Here is an 18,723-nt window from a genome sequence, read left to right on the forward strand (position 1 = left end):
AAGGAGCTCACTCCTTGCTATACAGGTCTTGTCATCCTATGAGACTACTCCAAGCTCTTCCTACCTCAGGACCTCCGCCCTTGCAGTTACTTTTGCCTGAAACGTCCCCTCACCCTCCAGCTCCTCACAAGCTACGTTCCTTCTTAAATTCATCTTTCACCCACACAGCACTTCTGAAGGCTCCCCAGACCATGTTATCTGAAGATGTCTCTCCCTACCACTCCATGGTTATGCCCCAACACAGCACAGTCTTTTATTCATTGGTTAACAGTTAATTAGGTCTCTCTTCCACAGGGTTTATTCACCACAGGGGCAGGATCCACGTCTGTCTTGAGCACTTTCACATCCCAGCATCTAGCAGAGGGCCTGAACACCAGAAGACGTTCACAAAATTATTGATGCATAATAGGAGGAGCTGTGCTATGGCAGCCAAACAAATCCAGAAATATGTGACTTATTTCTTTTATTGTTTTTCTCAGGAATACTCCAGGAGAATTTGGATAAGCAGGTGGACTAAATGCACAAAGAAATCATTATGAATGGATCAATCGACAGCCAAGAGAATCAAGACAGTTTAGAAAAATGCAGGCTTACCATTAATAGAAGGGAAACATTCCTTAGGATGATTTATGAGTAAGAAAATGCACGAAGGGATGAGGCTATTCAGAGGAATACTTGGCAAGCATGTGCATAGAGGCATCTCTCCATATCTAAGTCTCGTAGAACGATGACTAATTTCTCAAAGGGACTACTTCATTGTTTGTGTCACTGCAAAGTAGGCTGGACAAGACACTAGAAGATTCAGAGCAAGGAATAAATTCCACTGACTAATAAACAGCAACACGACTGCCATTAAAAGTTTCTATTACAGAGTGAGCAATGAACCCACTCAAGGGGAAAGCTTTGATACCAAATCCATTCAAAATATCTGTGGAAATGAAACCTGAGAATAACTAATTTTGAAAATGACCCTTACTCGAGTTAATCTTGTTTATATGCCTGCATAAAAGGCAAAATTCCCTAATCCAGGAGCAAGAACAAAGCACTAAAGAAGGGCGGGGCTTCCTTTCACCCCTGCTGCAGGAGAAGATGATGCTCCTGCACAACGCTCAGCTCTGCAACGGCTTCTGCGAGTGACAGTCTCCATGTTCCCACGTGAGGCCATAACATTTGTCTAATATCCTGAATATCCATTTACTGGAGCATTCAATTCAAGCTTCTTCACAGATATTCAAGACATAATGGTAATGAGATCAAAACTCCACCTTACGTCTGAAGTGCTCCTTGCAATTTTCAAAGGGTCTTCACGTACATTACCTAATTTGATCCTCACAGTAGCGATAAGTGAGGCACCCGTGATGTGAGATTATCGCTAAAATGTTTCACTTTTAAAAACCATTATGCTGAGAGCTCTATAATTCATGTCCAGAGGAAAACTGATGTATAAAAATTTAACCTAGAAAGGTGTCCGTTTCCGCCCACTTATAAATTGAGAGAGACTGATCTGAGCATGTTTTGAGAAACACAGTTAAGCTTATACCTAAATGTTTAGAAAGGCTAGAGTAGCCAAAATTTGTTTCTGAAAAAAATAATTTTGTAATTTACTATCTAACTCTGATTGGTTATTAAAGTTTCTTTTTTATTAATAGGAAAAATTAAGGCAAGATTTGTCAGGAGAACAGAAACCACTTACTGTATTTACATTTGAGCAAATTGTTTCACAGGAATTCAAGTGATAGAGGAGCTAAGAAGCCACGTTAAGAGACCATGAGGTGACTCAGGGACTAGCAGGAGAAGAAGAGACTGTCCTGCCCCTCAGCCCAGGCTGGATGGCAAGGGAGATGGCACAGTGACCTCAGCCCAGGGCGTGAGGCACGTGGCAGAGGCTGGAAGCGCTACAGACCTATAGCTAAGGAGACACAAGCTGCTGCCCAAAGCAGAAAGAGTGGAAGGAACATCCTGGGCCTCTCCTCCCCAACCTCCAGTCTCTCACCAGTGTTTCCGAGGGGCCCATCTTCTCACCCAGCAAGAAGCCAATGACGCAGGAACTTGTATGAACCCTGAGTAATCAGGGGAAAAGGGTGACGAGTGGATCATGTGGCAAACAGGCCCTGGACATGCACACAAGTTGGGAAGACTTCTCAGAGAGGAAAGGCTTACTATTTAGATCTAACAGCCTCAAGCTGTTGAATCAATGCCAGTGTTCCAGTGAGTCAAAACAAATGCTCTCTTACTACAATGATATACCTATAATTTTTCAAAAAATAAATAGAAGCACAATCCAAGATTTGAACTATATTTCCTAGTCCTCAGTGGCTTGGGAACTATGATACCTCTTTTTCCCCACTTGCTCCCTAGCGCCTATGTTTTTTTGCTTTATATACACATCATGCACGCGACGCATTTTGCTCACTAACTGGATGACTGAAGTGCTGCCGCCAATTGCATTCTTCTTAACCTTAAGCCAAGCAATTTGAGGACATCTAGGATTGGAGCCATTGTGAGAAATTCTATCAGATTAATACTGCAATTACTCCATAATTGTGGAAATCTAAAATCTTCAGAATTGCTTAACAAGTCCATTCTGGGAATGGATACAGTTTGGAAGATGGGAGATAACAGAAAGGAAGAAACAAGGTAGGATTAGGCAGGGAGAAAATCTGGGTGTGCTTTAATGCCAGGAAACTTCATGCATTTATTAAACTTTTTACACTCAGAACTTGGGGGTGAACTGAACAAACTCCCCTGGAGGTTGGAGCCTTTTCTGCCAGCACTGCCCTCCGGGCTGGGGAACCTCCCTTTTTCTTTGTTGCCTTCTGTTTATTTGAATAAATACTACCACCCACTCACCCACTCTTGGGCTTTCTTTTTTTCTCCTTCAAGTCTTGCTTTTCCTCGCCTGCTCGCCTCCTCCCGAGAACTGCATTCTCTGCTACAGAAAAGCTAACAGCTTTCACCGTCTTTGCTTTCTCCCTCCCCACTCCCTTTGAGCACTGTGTGGACACCCACTCCTCTCTCTGGAGCAGAGCCAACTTCCTGCACCAACATGAACATCTTTGCTTGCATCCTTGGAAGGATCCTGAGCACCTGGCCATCCTCTGCTGCCTGGTCACAGCGGCTGTAAACTCCCTTCTCACTCAGAGAGCAGAAGGCTCCGATGGTTCTACGGCTCCAGCCTCATGGCACCCACATGTTCACTCACTTTCATCTTCACATTGTCTTCTAAGACTCAGGACACGTCCTGGCTACTGCTGACCCCCACTCTGTGTAGATGCTCCAGTTGTGTCTGCTGTCAGAATATCATCTCCCCCAGTGGTTGACCCAGCAGGTCCAGTCTACCAGAGCTGACAGCTCTACCTGACAGTGCACCATGCTGCTCAGAAAGAAAGCCATGCCACTGAGTTTATCTTCATGGGCCACAGTCCTATCTTCAAAATCTGCTAGTTGTATACACCTAGACTTCATCCATTTCATGTCTCTATTCACCATAAGACCAAGTGTCTGTCAAGGGTTAAATCAACTGTAAATTACTCTCATGCTAATGTTCAGGCACATTACTGCCTCTTTTAGACACTAGTGCTCAGGACAGAAAGATTCTATTCCTAGCTTTGCTAAGCACTTGCTCTGTAACCTTGAACAAATGACTTTACTTCGAGGATTATAACAACTTATCCATTGCACAGAGGTGTTGTGAAGATTAATTAATTCATGTTTTTAAGGTGATTTGAGAATCTGCTAATGAAAGATGCTATATAAATGCTAATTTTTATTATTCATTTCCACATCTATATATTCTCTTTCAGATGTCTCCTAAAATGGTCACCCTAAGCAATTACTATTAAACTCTTTTTAAAGAATGAAAATGAGGAACTGAATTTTCATTCTGAATCCTGAATTTTCTTCCTTTTCAAGATGTAAGCCTTGTGATCTCTCAGTCATTTAAATGCAGATCTTTTGGCTGAATGACAGTTATATATGATGCTTATAGTTAATAATAAGGATACGGAGATTTGGAAAAATTGCAAATTGAACAAAGCAGCACTTGGAAATGCAGTCCCTTGTTCGAGCACACACAGCCTGTGCAGTATCACACCCAGAAAGGTTTCTAGGCTTTGTACGTAAAGCATTTTTATAACAGGCAAAATATTTTAACGCAATTCCATTCTAACTACTTTAGCACATTTGAAAGAGCCATTCTATTCAGAAGACTCCATACAGTCACTACGAGTTTTCCAGTAGTGCCTCAGAATTATGATAACTTATCATGTTATATTATTACATGTACATTCACTGAATGTCCTACAAACCTTTGCAATTTTGCATAAACATCATATAGTTTGTGCTTATGTGGTCTCTATTGTGGAGGACCTGCTATCTCTGGGATGTGCAAGTTAGAAGAAAAGAAACACGGCTATGCTGCTAATTCAGAAGGATGGAATGCTTTTGTGTGGAGGAAGCTCCAGCCACTCTGGAGTGAACTTGGCCTCATTGACTCTGTCCCTTTGGTCCTGAGGAATGATTCTCCTCAGAAACCCTCTTCTGTTTAAGATTGATCTAGAATTTAGGGATTTATTGTGGATCCCATCAACATTCCCATTTTGTTCTAGAATTTCCTCGATCCAGTTGGAAAAATCTCAAAATTACAGCACTCACCAAGGTAATCTAACCTCTCAGGATCTCTCTTCATTTTGACCTAGTGGAAGACATGACTTTGTGGGGAGAAGAGAGGGACAATGCCTCCGGGCACTTCTGGACACTAGAACATACGATTATTAGCATACTTCTGATGGAAAGGGTATGCAACCAATTATAGTGTCTTTCTCTAAATAGTGTCTTATGAAATAATCTATTATACTAAAACAATTACCAATACATATAAAGAATACAAGTATTGCATTGTATACTAAACATATGCAATATATCTGCAGTGGGCTTACAGCAAAATTTCAAAGTAAAATAACATACAAAATAGTAACATGTATGTCAATAGAAAATAAGACATTATACTCCTTAGATCTTGCTTGGTTACTTGTGATGCAATATGAATGATATTGATAGCTGTTGACTACCCTCTCCTTCAATTTATGGGTAGAAAAGAAGCTGAGAGGAGTTTGCTCTCTTACAAAAGCCTCAGAGTCCTGATTCTTAACCTGCTCAGTTTACACCCCTCCTGAGAATTCACAATTTAAGACCAAAAATTTTAGTGGTCATCATTTTGTAAAAGCTAAGAGAAAACATTTACTCTGAAAGATATTGATATAATGTAATAATAGAGTTTATAATCAGTGTAATGGTAGAACCCATAGAAATATTCCGACTTTGTTATTTCTAACAGCTGCCCTCAGGATGTAGGATGTGGAAAACCTAGAGCTTGGGTTAAGTTTGCAATGCCATCCAGAAACTACTGTAACCACCACAAGAACCTCTGGTACCTGAGAAACATCAGGAGCATCTTCTGTTTTGTTCTTTATGAATGCTCACTTGGTTGCCATAATGACAGAATTATTATTATAAAAAGACAATTATCTTTTTAAATATAGACGGCTCCTTTTTAAAAACATGACCTTGAGAAAGGGGATTCTTATGTGCTACTGGCAAAACCTATGTCCAGAATCTTAATCCTAACCTGCCAAAAATTCTTGTATGACACATAACTGCAAAAGCTAGCGTGACTCTTCCCCCTCAATCCAGTGTCACGTGAATCAATCTATTCGTATATATATTTCAAATTTCAAGGGAAGGTTTATTCTATTGCTTACCTCTAATGAACTCATTGATATCGTTGATCCAGTTTCACTTCTTGATAGTCCTGCATTATCATCCAGCTCAGAGGCCATGAAATTCTTCACAGCGGTGCGAGGCTCAAAGGGCAAATTCTGCATATGCTCCTGGGGTGCCAGATGCTGATCTAAGTTCATATTGAACTGGTCCATTACAGGGGGATTCATGTTGAATTCAGGGTTCACTTTGTAGTGCAATAGCCTTTCATGTGGCAAGGTTTCCATGCCAATATTCATTTTGCTTTCCTCTTTCATTGATGGCTGGGTATTTACAGAACTTCTGGGCATCACAATATAGTCACTTTCCATCATTCTTTCTTGAGGATGGACTATGTCCATATCAGCCCCTCTCAAGTTGTCATCTGTACATAAGTACACAGTTCTCCGCAATTCACTGTTCTCTTTTTTCAAACATTGATTGCCCAGCTCATTCATACTCATGGGCATGTGCAGACCTGTGGGTTGCTGGATGATGACTTTGGAAATGACGTTTCCAGGTAATGTTGAATAGCTTAGCCCTTCAGGGTTAGTTCCCTTTTCTTCTTCATCATCATTCAGAGAAATCCTAGAGAGTGTTCCTGTTATTGTTGCTGCTCGGCAAGGACCAATATCCTTATGAAGAACTGTGAATTAGAATACAAAAATTCATAAAAGAAAGTTAATACGTTTTTACTTTTCATTATTATATTCTGTTGTCTCTCTGCTAAACAAATTCCTTAAAATAACAAAAAAATAATATTTTGAAAAATTACATATCTATTTGTTTGTACGTGGTCCAGATTACTCAATCACTCTTTATTGATTCTGATATGCTCTCATTGATCTCACGGAGCCCACAGCTAAAACATATATGAAAGTTGATTAATGGACTTTCAAAAATCTCATGCCCTATCCTTAAATAACTCTGCATACCTTTTCAGGGGAAAGGCATATTACAAGAGAAGTTTTATCCATCAACTTACTGTAAAGAGTTTTAAGAATTATGGACATATTCACATAAAGTTGATGTTTTCTTAAACGCTTTTCCCCTTAAGTATGTTACAAGTTCTTTTCATTAAAATACTTTTTGAAAGAGGTAATTAATGAGAGTTTCATCCTACTGCATCAGAAATATCTCCAAAAATTATGCATGTTGAGAGTTAATGAGCATTTATCTATGACGTCCATATGGTCAAGGTAGATACAGGGTTCAAAAGTGTTTATTATCTTCAGTTCCACGTAGGAAAAGAAAGGAATTTTTTTTCAAGATCAATCCATATGCTCAAACGCCCTTGAGGGGGTATTAAAATTGCCAACTGACGTTAAGCAGAAAAAAAGTCTGGCCATCTGAAACCTCCCTTCTATTTTAAGCCTGAAAAATAATGACTTAGAAAAATTAAAGATGCCTAATAACTTGTAGTAAGAGAGGAGACAAAATGAAAGCATAAACCAAACCAAACCAAACAAACCAATGAAAGATTAGAATTCTTCACTGAAATACATTTGTTGTTTCTTTTTTTTCCTCTATATGAGAACAAAGCCATATTTTATGGGTGATAGAGAAAGAATGACTCAAAGCATGCTTAGTTGTGAACAACTGTCGGTTTTGAGGCAGGAGAGAATGAAATTCTGAAGAAACAGTCTTGGTAATTTTGGTATTGAAAGCACAGAGAACAGCACTGAGTGCAAGTTAGTCAACACGGGCACCTACTGCTGCTCTGTCTACAAAGCAGAGTGACCAGCAGGCGAAATTCCACTAGGCACAGAAAACTACAAAACACTTGGTTTATTGCCTTCTCGCGAAAAATTTCAGCTATGTTGAATTTACCCATTATTATCCAATTTTCAAATAGCATCATAATTATTATGCATTAAACACAGGTTAAAAAATTGAAGATTCTGAACGTCTTTCCCTATTACAGAGAAGAGAAGCCTTCAAAATTATTTTAAAACGAGCATCATTCATGTAGTATCTTTTATCTTCAGAGATACTGAATTTAATTAATGTATTAGGTCTCTTTATTTTAGATACCAAAAATCATGTTAAATCTACATCTACATATTTTTCATTAATCCGTAATTTGGTTGTGACTTTTTGTATCTAACTATTATATAAAAAAGTAGAATGATTCAGTTTTTAAAAAGTTATTTCCAAACCTTTTAAAATAATAGATAGGTAATGAATTATGGTTTCCAGGAACAATTTAGATGAAAACATTAAGGGACAAAGTAAGTTAAATTAATGGATTTAGTGATTCTAAACAAAAAACCTAAAAAATATCCCCAAATTCAGGGAAGAATATTTTTAATCCTTAACTTTATACAAAAATTAATCCAAAATTTATATAGCAGCACAATTCAAAGACTAGTTATGGGAACCTATCATATTGCACTAAGGACAAATAAATAATTTTATACTTTTATGAGTATATCGTAAACTATAAAGAAAATCTTGGTACTGAATGTTGATTTCATAATCTGCATTTGTAGGATACATTTAGTTTTGCGTAAGTGTCATGTGATTTATAGATATACTCAGCACATTTTTGTCAAATGATACAGCCTTCTTTACTGAAAATTTGTATATCTTAAATATTTGGGGAAAGATAATTCTTCTTATGAAGTAATATCTACTCTATACAAGAGATGTCTCTGTCTCTTAGACTTGCTTAAAATGGATATCCAAAGCTTGACTATCCAACACAAACAAATCCACACCACCTACACATACAAACATGATGTTGAAGTCATGGGACTTTCGAGAGAAATTAATCAAGTTGTGAAAGGGGAAATGCAAACAAAAACAAAACAAAAAGCATCTGAATATTTGGCATAATCAGACATACACTCCTCCCTGTGGGAAAGTGAATTTCAACCAAACTTAGAGAAAGATTATTCAAAGTCCATGAAATGAGACTTTAAAATTGAATATACCTCAACGTGGACAGAAATCTCTAGAAAAAAATCAGAGGCAAGCTCCTGATGAATTCAGCTTAAAGGGCACAGCCAGAAAACAGAAACATGAAACATTTTTTTTCTAATAAAACAACATTCTTGGCCTGTATTAGGAATACTAAATCCCAGAATGCACTGAAGTCTGGGAAAAAATGGGTCATTTAACAAAAGAGAACGAGATGGATACTGAAGGGGAGCGACCAGAGGCTGGGGAGCACGGTGTCATACCGCAGACCTCCAGCTTCAGCCTGCATCACAATTACCTGGATGGCGTGTGCAAACACTGACTACTGCACCCGCTCCCACAGCAGTCTGGGGTGGGCCCTGAAAGTCTGAATCTCTAACAGTTCCAGGTGATACTAACACGCCGGTCTGGAGACCACACTTTGACAAGCACTGGTTTAATGTCAACAGCCGTTAAAGAAAATACAAGACTGTCTGCTCCTGTTTTGCTTCTCCATCAGGGAGAACCGTAAAGAGTACAACAAACAAGGCTGAAAGGAAACTAAACGGAAGATTAAAAAAATGGGAATTAAATGAACACCTAATTGTTTTAAATAAATTCAGGCTTCTGCACCCAAACAAATCAGATTCCACCTTGGAACGCAGAGGTAGAACCTGGCACCATGGCAAGTGGTCTTTGAGAAATGATGGAAAGTGCATGAGCAAGGGAAAATATTTTACCAATTTTCCAAAGAGGGAAATGGTAGGCTTTGGAAACAAACATTAGTAAGATGTGCCTTAGCAATAATTTGTTAGACATTAAACAGGACAGGGTGGTTCCTAATACCCGCCCTCTGCAGGTCCGCTGTGGGTTGTCACGTCACGACAGTGACTGTAGTGCTCTGTAGGACCACACTCGATGTGGCATACTCTGACTGAATTCAGGAATGAGAATGTGAGATTACTCTCTCATATTCTTGTGATTATGACAACTCTGCAATCTCAGACTCTGCATAGATGTTTAACGGTTATGAGTTGAATCTTAAAACTACACTTAAAGGGAGTCTGCATGGGGTGGGGGCCCTTCTGCACAGAGCAGGGTTCCAAACTCAGTCTCATTCCATTTAACTCCTTTATTGACAGTTTGGGTGAAGACTTAGAAGGTATTCTTATCAAACTTTCAATGGCCAAACAGTTCCAAATGGATAGAATCCTAATCTGAAACTGGTAGGATAATAGTAAATAAATATAAATGCAAAGGCCAGATTTTTGTTCAAGGAAAAAGAACCTAGAACCGTTCCATAATCGCAGACTGGGAGAGCCCTGACAGATACTATAAAATGTTAGGGATTTTAGACGACAACAAGTTGACTGTAGTATCGTACCAGTGGCTATGAGATCAGATGGAGATGTAGACAGCATTTATATAAGGAAAGAGCCAACTGTGATAAATAAATGCTGGATAAGTTTGTATACATTTGGACATCATAATTTAAAATTATTGACAAATTGGAGGCTACATGGCACACCATGCCTGCCTGGGAGAATGCTATGAGGAATGGACAAGGAAGCATGGTTCGTCGAGTCTGGAGGAAAGACTCGAATGGGGCTAAATAATATTTGCTTTCAAATATTTGGATATTTAGATAAAGTAGATATCCACCCTAATTCTAGAAGGCAGCGCTAAAGCCAATGAATAAAAGGTGAAATAAGGTCTATTTTGTCCCAGTATAAAGGAACATTTTCAACAACTGGAATTATTCAAAAAATGAAACATATAGATTCCTTTAAAACTCTTGAGTCATCTGCTTTTGGTGAGATTCAGCCACAGGCTGGAGGACAACCATCAAGGACGCTGCGATCCGCTCCTGGACTCTAAGGCAGGATGTACCGCCTGGGTTCTCCTGGTCCCCTCTAAAAGTGTAACAACAACAACAGCAGCTGTGATACACACACACACACACACACACACAAATGGTATATCATCCTTACAACAACCCATATTCCATAAATGATGAAACTGAGGCACAGAAAGGCTAAGTTGACTGCCTTACACCTGACAACTAGTAATCGGTGGAACCAGTAATCGGTGGGATGGAAGGCTTAGGTCTCAAGTCAATGCTCTTTGGCTGCCATGGTGTTCCCAATGAACCATTTTTAGGTTGTCTCATTCCTCATTCATTCTCTCTCTCTCATTCCCTCCCTCTCTCCACATTCAGCTATTACAATGCTTCCATTTGAAAGATTTTATTTATTCATCTACATGAATATGTGATGTGGAAAACCATGGCATTTTCTTTAAAATCAAAACCCATAAAAACGATTTAATATCTCTAATGATTATAGTTTCAAAATTCAAATATTCTTACCTGATCGACAAGCAATATCTACATCCTTTTCAAAGTCTGTCTGTAACAAGAAATAATAAGGCATAGAATCATCGTTTAATGAAGACCTCAAGTGACTTTCACTAACCAGACTACCTGAAGTTTACAGATATCTGACTAGGCAGTGCCAGGGTATTGTCTTGTGCAAAGGAAGTTTCTCAAGGAATAATCAAATTGTTCTCAAGAGCATTTCCTAGAGACCAAATGTTGAATAAAATTAATGGAAATGGCATACAATTTTAATAAGGCAATACAATACCCCTTTGTCATCTTCAGCCAGTAGATTAACACCATGTATAAAAGGACAGAATTTTAAGGCAATTTCTTAAACCATAATAAAAAGATTAGCATGCTCATTATTATGAAGATAAATAAGTGTCTTTTTTGCTTATATTTTCAAGCTTGCACTTTGAATATATTGTTTGTAATGTAATATCTTATAATATGGTTTAGTCAAACCCTCACTGTCAAACCAGGCTCTTCTAATGATCCATTTTCTCTCAAACGTGACAAAAGGCTTTCAGGTTTAGGAATTAAAATTGAAGATTAAACAGTACTAATCTGGCCTAGAACCTGCTAGAGTTTAGTTCCATCTTCATATTTTCCCCAAACTTTTATTTTAAACAAATTAGTTTATTTTTTTAAATGGTAAAATTAAATTAGCCTCTCTTAATCAATATTTTGAATTCAACATATTGGTATTTATCTATTTGTTTTGAATAAAGAGTTAATTATTCCTTTCAGGTCTTAATTACTAATATATCCTTTAGACTGTTTTTATGTTGCCTAATCCAAAAACAATAAATAAAATATATTGTAAAAAGAATCTCTATTTAAGCCCTGATTTTCATGACATAGTTCCACTCTTATCCCATTTCTAAAATATATCAAAGTGGTTATATGTAAAATACCCCTTAGTCCCAATGACAGTCAGAGCTCACGTGCAATAACTGAACTTTCACCAGAAGCCTGGCTACCCCTATGCTTAGGGCCATGTTCTCATCTTAGGCTGCACATTGGAACCATCAATGCCTGGGTCCCACCCCAGAGATGCTGATTTCATTAGTCTGGAGTATGGCTCCTCTGATGATCCTAATGTCCAACCAAGGCTGGGAACCACTGGCTTTAAGACTCGAAGTGCAGGTCCATAGTGTTCTGATCTGTGAACAAACATGATCCCATGGACAAATTGTTCTTGCTAATTCTGTGCAAGGATGAGCACATTCTCGGGTGTTGCAGAGCAGCCCCACACTCAACACACCAGGGGGCCACTAACAGATCCCGGACTCCTAAAGCAATCTTGACAGAATAGTTATCTGGTACCAGAGTTCTAAGCCTGCTAACGAACTAAAGTCAAGTCACCCAAAACAGAACGTTGATACTATGTTACTAACAAGAATATTTGTTTACACCCTTGAGAAATCATGACTTTATCCAAACCCAAAGGGAAAATAAAAGCTCACCATAATTTGAGCATGCCCATTAGGGAAAGAACTTGAAGAATCAGCATTGATTGGGTCCTGACAGTTTCTCAATCGACATCTAAACGCATCCTGAACCTGCGAAAAAAATGACAAACATTAATTTTCTTCTCTCTTGGTAATGACTAGATACTGTCTATCTTGGCAATCAACAGACAAATTACCCTTGTTTTGATGATCTAATAGCCATTTTGTTTACTTCTTAATACACAAACTGGTGTACCTGAACTTTGCTGTAGGCCAGGGAATTTTATCACTTGCCATAATCCATAGAGGGAAGTGCCAGGAATTCCTCAGCTATCAAAATGCTTATGCCTGGCCCACACCAATAACTCTCGCCAGAGGGCAGATTTATTTCCACTGTTACAAACAATAAGTGTGTCTTTCAGAGTGGATTTACTATTTGGTATGGGATAATCTTCATAACAGCTTTAAACATTGTGAAAGATGAGATGATTCAATGATCTTTCAACTACGATTGATCTGGGACTTTCCTTTGAAGTCTCGTGTAAGGCAAAACATTGGGGAGACTGTTTCTTGTCTCCCTTCCAGTACCGTGTGCCCTGATGTAAAAATAAAACACAATGAAACAAAAATTTTAAAAAATGGCTCTGTTTCTGGTTGATTGTCTTTGGAAGAAAAGAAATAAAAGGTCACTTAGCAAAGCCAAACTTCCTTAATATCCTTCACAACTGGATTCCGAGTAAAGAACAAACATATCACAAGGAAATCTGAAGAACCTTAAATCCTTTATTAAACAAGTGAATAAACACGAATAGACAAATAGCAAACACAGAAATCTGTCTATAGTTATTCTGCTCATATTGAGCATCAGTACATCCCATCCACTTCCTATGGCTCATTGGGCTCCTAAAAAGTTGTTGACAGACACTGTCACAAGTAGCTTATCTCAGTCAATGGCAAGATCATTTTACTAATATTTTGTTTTTCTGCCTTCACATTATTGGTATTTCCCTTGTTGCTTATTATCACCTGTTTTACTGGGCTAATAGACAAAGCTCTTGCCTCCTTTACCAAAGCACCACTGTAGCAATGACCGAGGTAAACACAAGATCTTCACCTTTGAAAAGCACTGGAATAAAATATCTGGTTACTGCTGTGTTGTGAGACACTTGCGGTATATGTGTTGGCCAGAAAAAAAACAGCCTATGCAGTTGTTCTCGGCTCCTCTCATCCATTTCACAAGTCATCAGCAGCCTCCTTCCAAAATGGCAAGATTTGGAAACTGACATGGGCTTTAGCCACCACCAGGCAACTGGCAACCAGCTCAATGCTGAGACCTCCGTCCGCCTCTATTTCTCCACCTGAGGGTCCAATCCCGGTGAAGCGACTCCTACAGCTGTGAATTAAGGGAGTGCGGATGGACTCAGGGCTCTCTGATCTCTCTTCCATTCTCTAATTCTAATATTTCTAAATCTGGGGTTTCCTGGAAGACAAGAATGAGGAGTTGCGTGATATAACCAAGCCAGGTAATTTCTCATTTCCTCCTTCAAACACGTCAGTAAAAGTACAGGCTCAGTGAAAGCTAGTCTGATCATCTTTTCCTGAACAACTGAGGAAACATTTAGAACTAAGGCATCCAGCTCCTCCCTGGCAAGACACGACGTGCACCAAGTCAGATTCTTCAGAAGCAAATGCTTTCATGCTCCTCCTTTTTAGATTAAGAAGTCATAGCTGTGGGCCATAAAATGACATATTAATAATCAAAAATTGATAATGAGTCTAGTGTTTGCCAGACGATCACTGTTTCTGTCTCACAGAAAGCTGCATTGGGGGAAACCACTAAGAAAGTCTACCTGTTTTTAGAAAAACATCCTAAGAACTAACGTCAGAAAAATAGGTACATGCTAATTTCTGTTTGTGCCCCAAGACAATTGTTAAAGAAGCACAATTTATAAAGGGAAGATAAATAATATGTTAGAAATGTTGCCTTCCAGGAGCTTGTCACTTCAAGATATTTTTCAAATCTATTTCTAAATACTAGTGTATATAAAATATGAAAGGTGGCACTTGGTAATACCAAACATTAATTTAACTGGTCCTCGCCAACCACTCTCTATTTTCAGACCTTCAGAGTGTAGCTGTCAAGAATATTTTTGTCTGACAATGAAATATGGAAAAGCAACTTTTGTAAGTTTCTCTTAAAAATCCACTATCTGATCCCTTGAAGGAGATATAAAAGAAAGCTAACTCTTTTTCATAACACACACACACAAAGTCGATACCTTAAACTATCAAACCCCCAAATACGACAGTGGATTAAAGGCATTTCTACACGGGAGAATGATGTCAGCTTCATTAATCAGGCAATGCTTTTCAGAACAAATAGCAGAAAAGTACAAAAATTCTCCGGTAAATTCAAGGTCATTTTAATGGTCTCAGAAATGCCATCTTTTAAGTGTTAGATTCTCTGACACTTGTAGTGCCTCTGTTATTCCTAATTCAGGAAGATTTGCAGGAGAAATTCCACTTAGCTCCAAATGCTCTGTCTGAGTTTTTAAAAAATCTTAAAAATGCTTTCAGGTAATCTAGATGAATTAGCGTTAAATATTTGTCCAACACTGTCAGGGGAGAATGACACTGGATTTCACACTGCATATTCCTTGTCATGGAAAAGGGTGTTTCAGGCAAGACGGTCTCTGGAAATCACATCTGCCCCTGTTTGGAAACATTTTGATAATGAATCGGCATTTCTATCAGGTGAGCAGCAAGACTTCTATCTTCAGTGAATCATTGTGAATCAGACTGATGGAGATCAACTGGAATTTTTAAAAGAGGAAGTCTACAAGGACCTTAATGCCAGACAAGGAGAAGCATGAAATATAACAAACAAACAAAAGACACAATCTAGATCTGGCTATCTCATCTTGAAATTAAAATCTTCTGTGCCAACAGTGACATTTACAATGCTGGGCAAGAACAGTCTTGGTGTCTTTCTTGCCTTGTGATTAAGATTGAAGAAAAATAATTGTTAGAAGATTCACATATTTATTATTTAAGCTCTTTAAGCTGACTTACTATTTGTGGAAAACAAATCACTTATTTCAGGTAACAATTTAAAATTTATATTTAGATATTAAAATCATTATAACTGAGTTCTTGCAATACTATCATTTTTTAAACTTATGTAAGACCAGTAAACACAATTTTTAAATAAAACTGTCTAGAATAATTCAGTATTTAACATAAATTATTCCACAGTTAAAATCTAGACTTCAAAATTTCCTCCCTTTATAATGCTCTGTCATAGGTCTTTCATCTTAATTGACAGCCAGAGAGAGTGTTAAAAAGTCTGAGGATATGTAAATGGCCTTGGAATATTTAGGGGACTTTAAGGGAGTCTGATGTCATGCTGTGAAATGAAAAAAGAATGGCAAGAAACATCTTCCAAAATAAGGTGAGATGACAAGAGTAAGCAATCAAGGGTGTTTTCTAAAATTATCCAACCAACCGGCACCACCCAAGTTGTCCTGACTCCCTCCCGCTGGGGACTGGTCCAAAAATTCCTCAAAGAGATGTCCGCCTTTTATTGTGGCTGGATTCCTGTCTGCCACATGAGTTCAAAGTGGTTTGCAGGCTGTGTCTCGCTCCTGTTCTCCCCTGTGGGGAGAGCGGTTCGGTTCGCTCGGCAGCAGCGAGCCCAGAGCTGGCTTCTGGGTGGGTCCTCGCTCTGCAGGCAGCTGGAAGCGTCCCCAGAAGGTCCGTGCCATATTTGGAGATTGCTGGGGAAGAGCACGGAGCAAGGGTTGGCAGCGTGAGAAACCTCGCGGGAAGGGACCGTGCTGTTTGAAATGGGCTCTCTTTCTAGCTACTGAGCAGCTCAGACCCCAAATCTTCATCTTCTCAGAAGGTAGTTTCGCCTGCAGTTATTTTTCTGGACTTCCTATTCCGGAGGATCACTTTAAGCCGAGAGGAAATAAAGTTACATTCTTGAAATTATTTCAGATTCTAAGCTGGAGGGGAGGAGAGTTTCTCATGTGCGTTTTGTTTTGTTTTTCTGAACCTAATGTCTACTATTGTGTTTGATTCATATTTGAACAAATGACTTAGGTCTTTTTAATCACATTAAATTTCATATTATTTCATTAAATGAACGAGTAAGATTGTTCTCAATGCCATGTATGCTATGACAGTTGACATAAGCAACATGGATGACTTCACATTATTTAAATATTACCCGATTGCTCTGATAGCAAAGGAAATAAAAATATTCTGCCATTTGCTATACATTAAAGAAAAATATGGACTTCAGTCCCGAATTTTAGTCCTAATAACTTTCTATCGGAATTCTCTAACGCCTAAGGGATCTATCACCTAATCTCAAATTGTTGTAGCTTTTAACTTTTTTTGTATCAGTTTTGGGGGTCCCATAAGCTTCCCTAACATATATGATCTGAAACAATGTAACAGCATTTCTTCAGCCCGCATGAGAAAGAAGGAGAGGGAGGTTATATGCCAGACACGACCACCTGTGCCTTCACAGAGGAATCTTCAGTTTAGCCTCACGCCATCTACTCGAGGTAGAAAATAAAAACTTAATTCATGACCTCTTACTTCTTCTACTTATGTTAAACCTTTATTCCAGACATATTCAACTTCGTGTCACCAGTTTAACAGTGTTGCAAGGGGGGACCCTGGGGGTTTGGAAGGAGAAGGAAGGAATTTGCTTGTCCTTTTGGCGGGTACTCAGAGGAATTCTGGGTAACAGGTGCTACTGGGTAAAGTTTGGATGCTACCTGGCAGACACGCCAGAGTTTGCCAATCTCTGCCATGAACTCCGTGTGTCTCAGTGTGTCCACTGATGCCATCTTACTCATCTGATTTCATGCTCTTGATAAGCTCCTAAGCCTCTGCACGGACTTGGAGAACCACATGTGCCGAATAAGACTGATGCAAATATTTGTGATATAATTGCAATTAGACTCAAGTCAGGAAAGCCTAATCTGGATGGAGAGGTAGGACTTACATTCCCCCACATAAGAAATGGGGTGACCATTGGGTGAAGAGAGGCTGGTGATTTCAGGGAAAAAGCATATAGGAACATAAGCATAACATCCTTGCTTGTGCCATGTCCACATTCCTGCTTAAAGGCAGCTCTGTGCTCCTTACTCTCTGTTCTGATACAGCTTTATTGCCGTATCTTTAGCCATTCTCCCATTTTCAGAAACACATCTTCCTATTTTATTAAAAACAAAACATCTTTAAATTTATTTCTTTTTGAACCTTCAATTCAGCCTAACAAAAATAAAGCTCTTAGCAACTTACCCCCTGTCCCTTAAATCCTTGTCCTTCTTGAGCAAGCTAAAGATGCTAGGATCAGCATCGCGGCCCTCCCACCCCGGGCCATTCACTAACTCTAAAATCTATTGAACTTTACTCATGACACCATTCACAGTGGCTTCTTACCGTGGCCACTGAACACCCCAATGAGAAAGCTCTAAAACATCATTTAATCAGTACTGTGTCCTCAAATGTCATCAGTATTTTCTTTTTCTTGGTGCTACAGTTATAGCCATTAAAAAAAAAAACCATTCTAGTGTCCAGGATCACATCACTGCACATTTACGCCTCCAGGTGCCCCAGGTGGTCCCAGGGTAGACTCTACTTTCTACTATTCACTATAGGCCCCGTTCCATGGAAATCACATGCCCAGTGGCCTCTCTCCATCTTCGTCTACTTGAAACCTTCACTTCCTCAATCATCCAACCTCATTTTTCCCTCAGAAACCCGTTAAGTTCTGAAGTCCTCTATCACCCACTCCGTTATCTTCGAAGACCAGCTGAAGTTCCAGCCCTGCCTTAAGGGAGGGCACAGATGCACCCTTTCATAGCAAGGAGTCACACCCAACTTCCCTGTAGATAGCCAAGCGTGGAGATCCACAGAACTTTCCATCTGAACTATATTATATGCCATATGACCTCTTTTTACATTGCCGTCTAGTTATTTCACCACTACTGGCTTGATTTATTTTTAAAAATGGTTTATTTGGGGAGAGTATTGGTTTCAGATTAGACAGGTAAGGATGCGTGTCTCTTTTATATATTCAGTCTCCTGAGCTTATAAAGCATTTTGTTTATCTGTATTCTTTATGGAAATATTAAAACGAAACGGGAAATTGGCAAAAAAAGAAAAAAAGGTGGAGGGGAGTGGGAGAAAAAAAGAAAGGAAAAGCTGTTC

At 38.9% G+C, this 18,723-nt stretch overlaps 1 protein-coding gene across 5 annotated transcripts in view; it reads right to left on the reverse strand.

Annotated features, from left to right (window-relative positions):
• ADGRB3 (adhesion G protein-coupled receptor B3) overlaps window positions 1–18,723 on the reverse strand; it is a 643,872-nt gene that overhangs the window by 20,868 nt on the left and 604,281 nt on the right. For all 5 annotated transcript variants that reach the window (XM_046638989.1, XM_046638988.1, XM_046638987.1 and 2 more), the window contains 3 exons: window positions 12,508–12,603; window positions 11,027–11,066; window positions 5,760–6,403 (listed from right to left, as the gene is read on the reverse strand). In XM_046638989.1, coding sequence (XP_046494945.1) covers window positions 5,760–6,403; window positions 11,027–11,066; window positions 12,508–12,603 — 780 coding nt within the window. The remainder of the gene's footprint in view (window positions 1–5,759; window positions 6,404–11,026; window positions 11,067–12,507; window positions 12,604–18,723) is intronic.

The sequence above is a fragment of the Equus quagga genome, chromosome 15, assembly GCF_021613505.1.
Source record: "Equus quagga isolate Etosha38 chromosome 15, UCLA_HA_Equagga_1.0, whole genome shotgun sequence".
In the NCBI taxonomy this organism is placed as follows: Eukaryota; Metazoa; Chordata; class Mammalia; order Perissodactyla; family Equidae; genus Equus; species Equus quagga.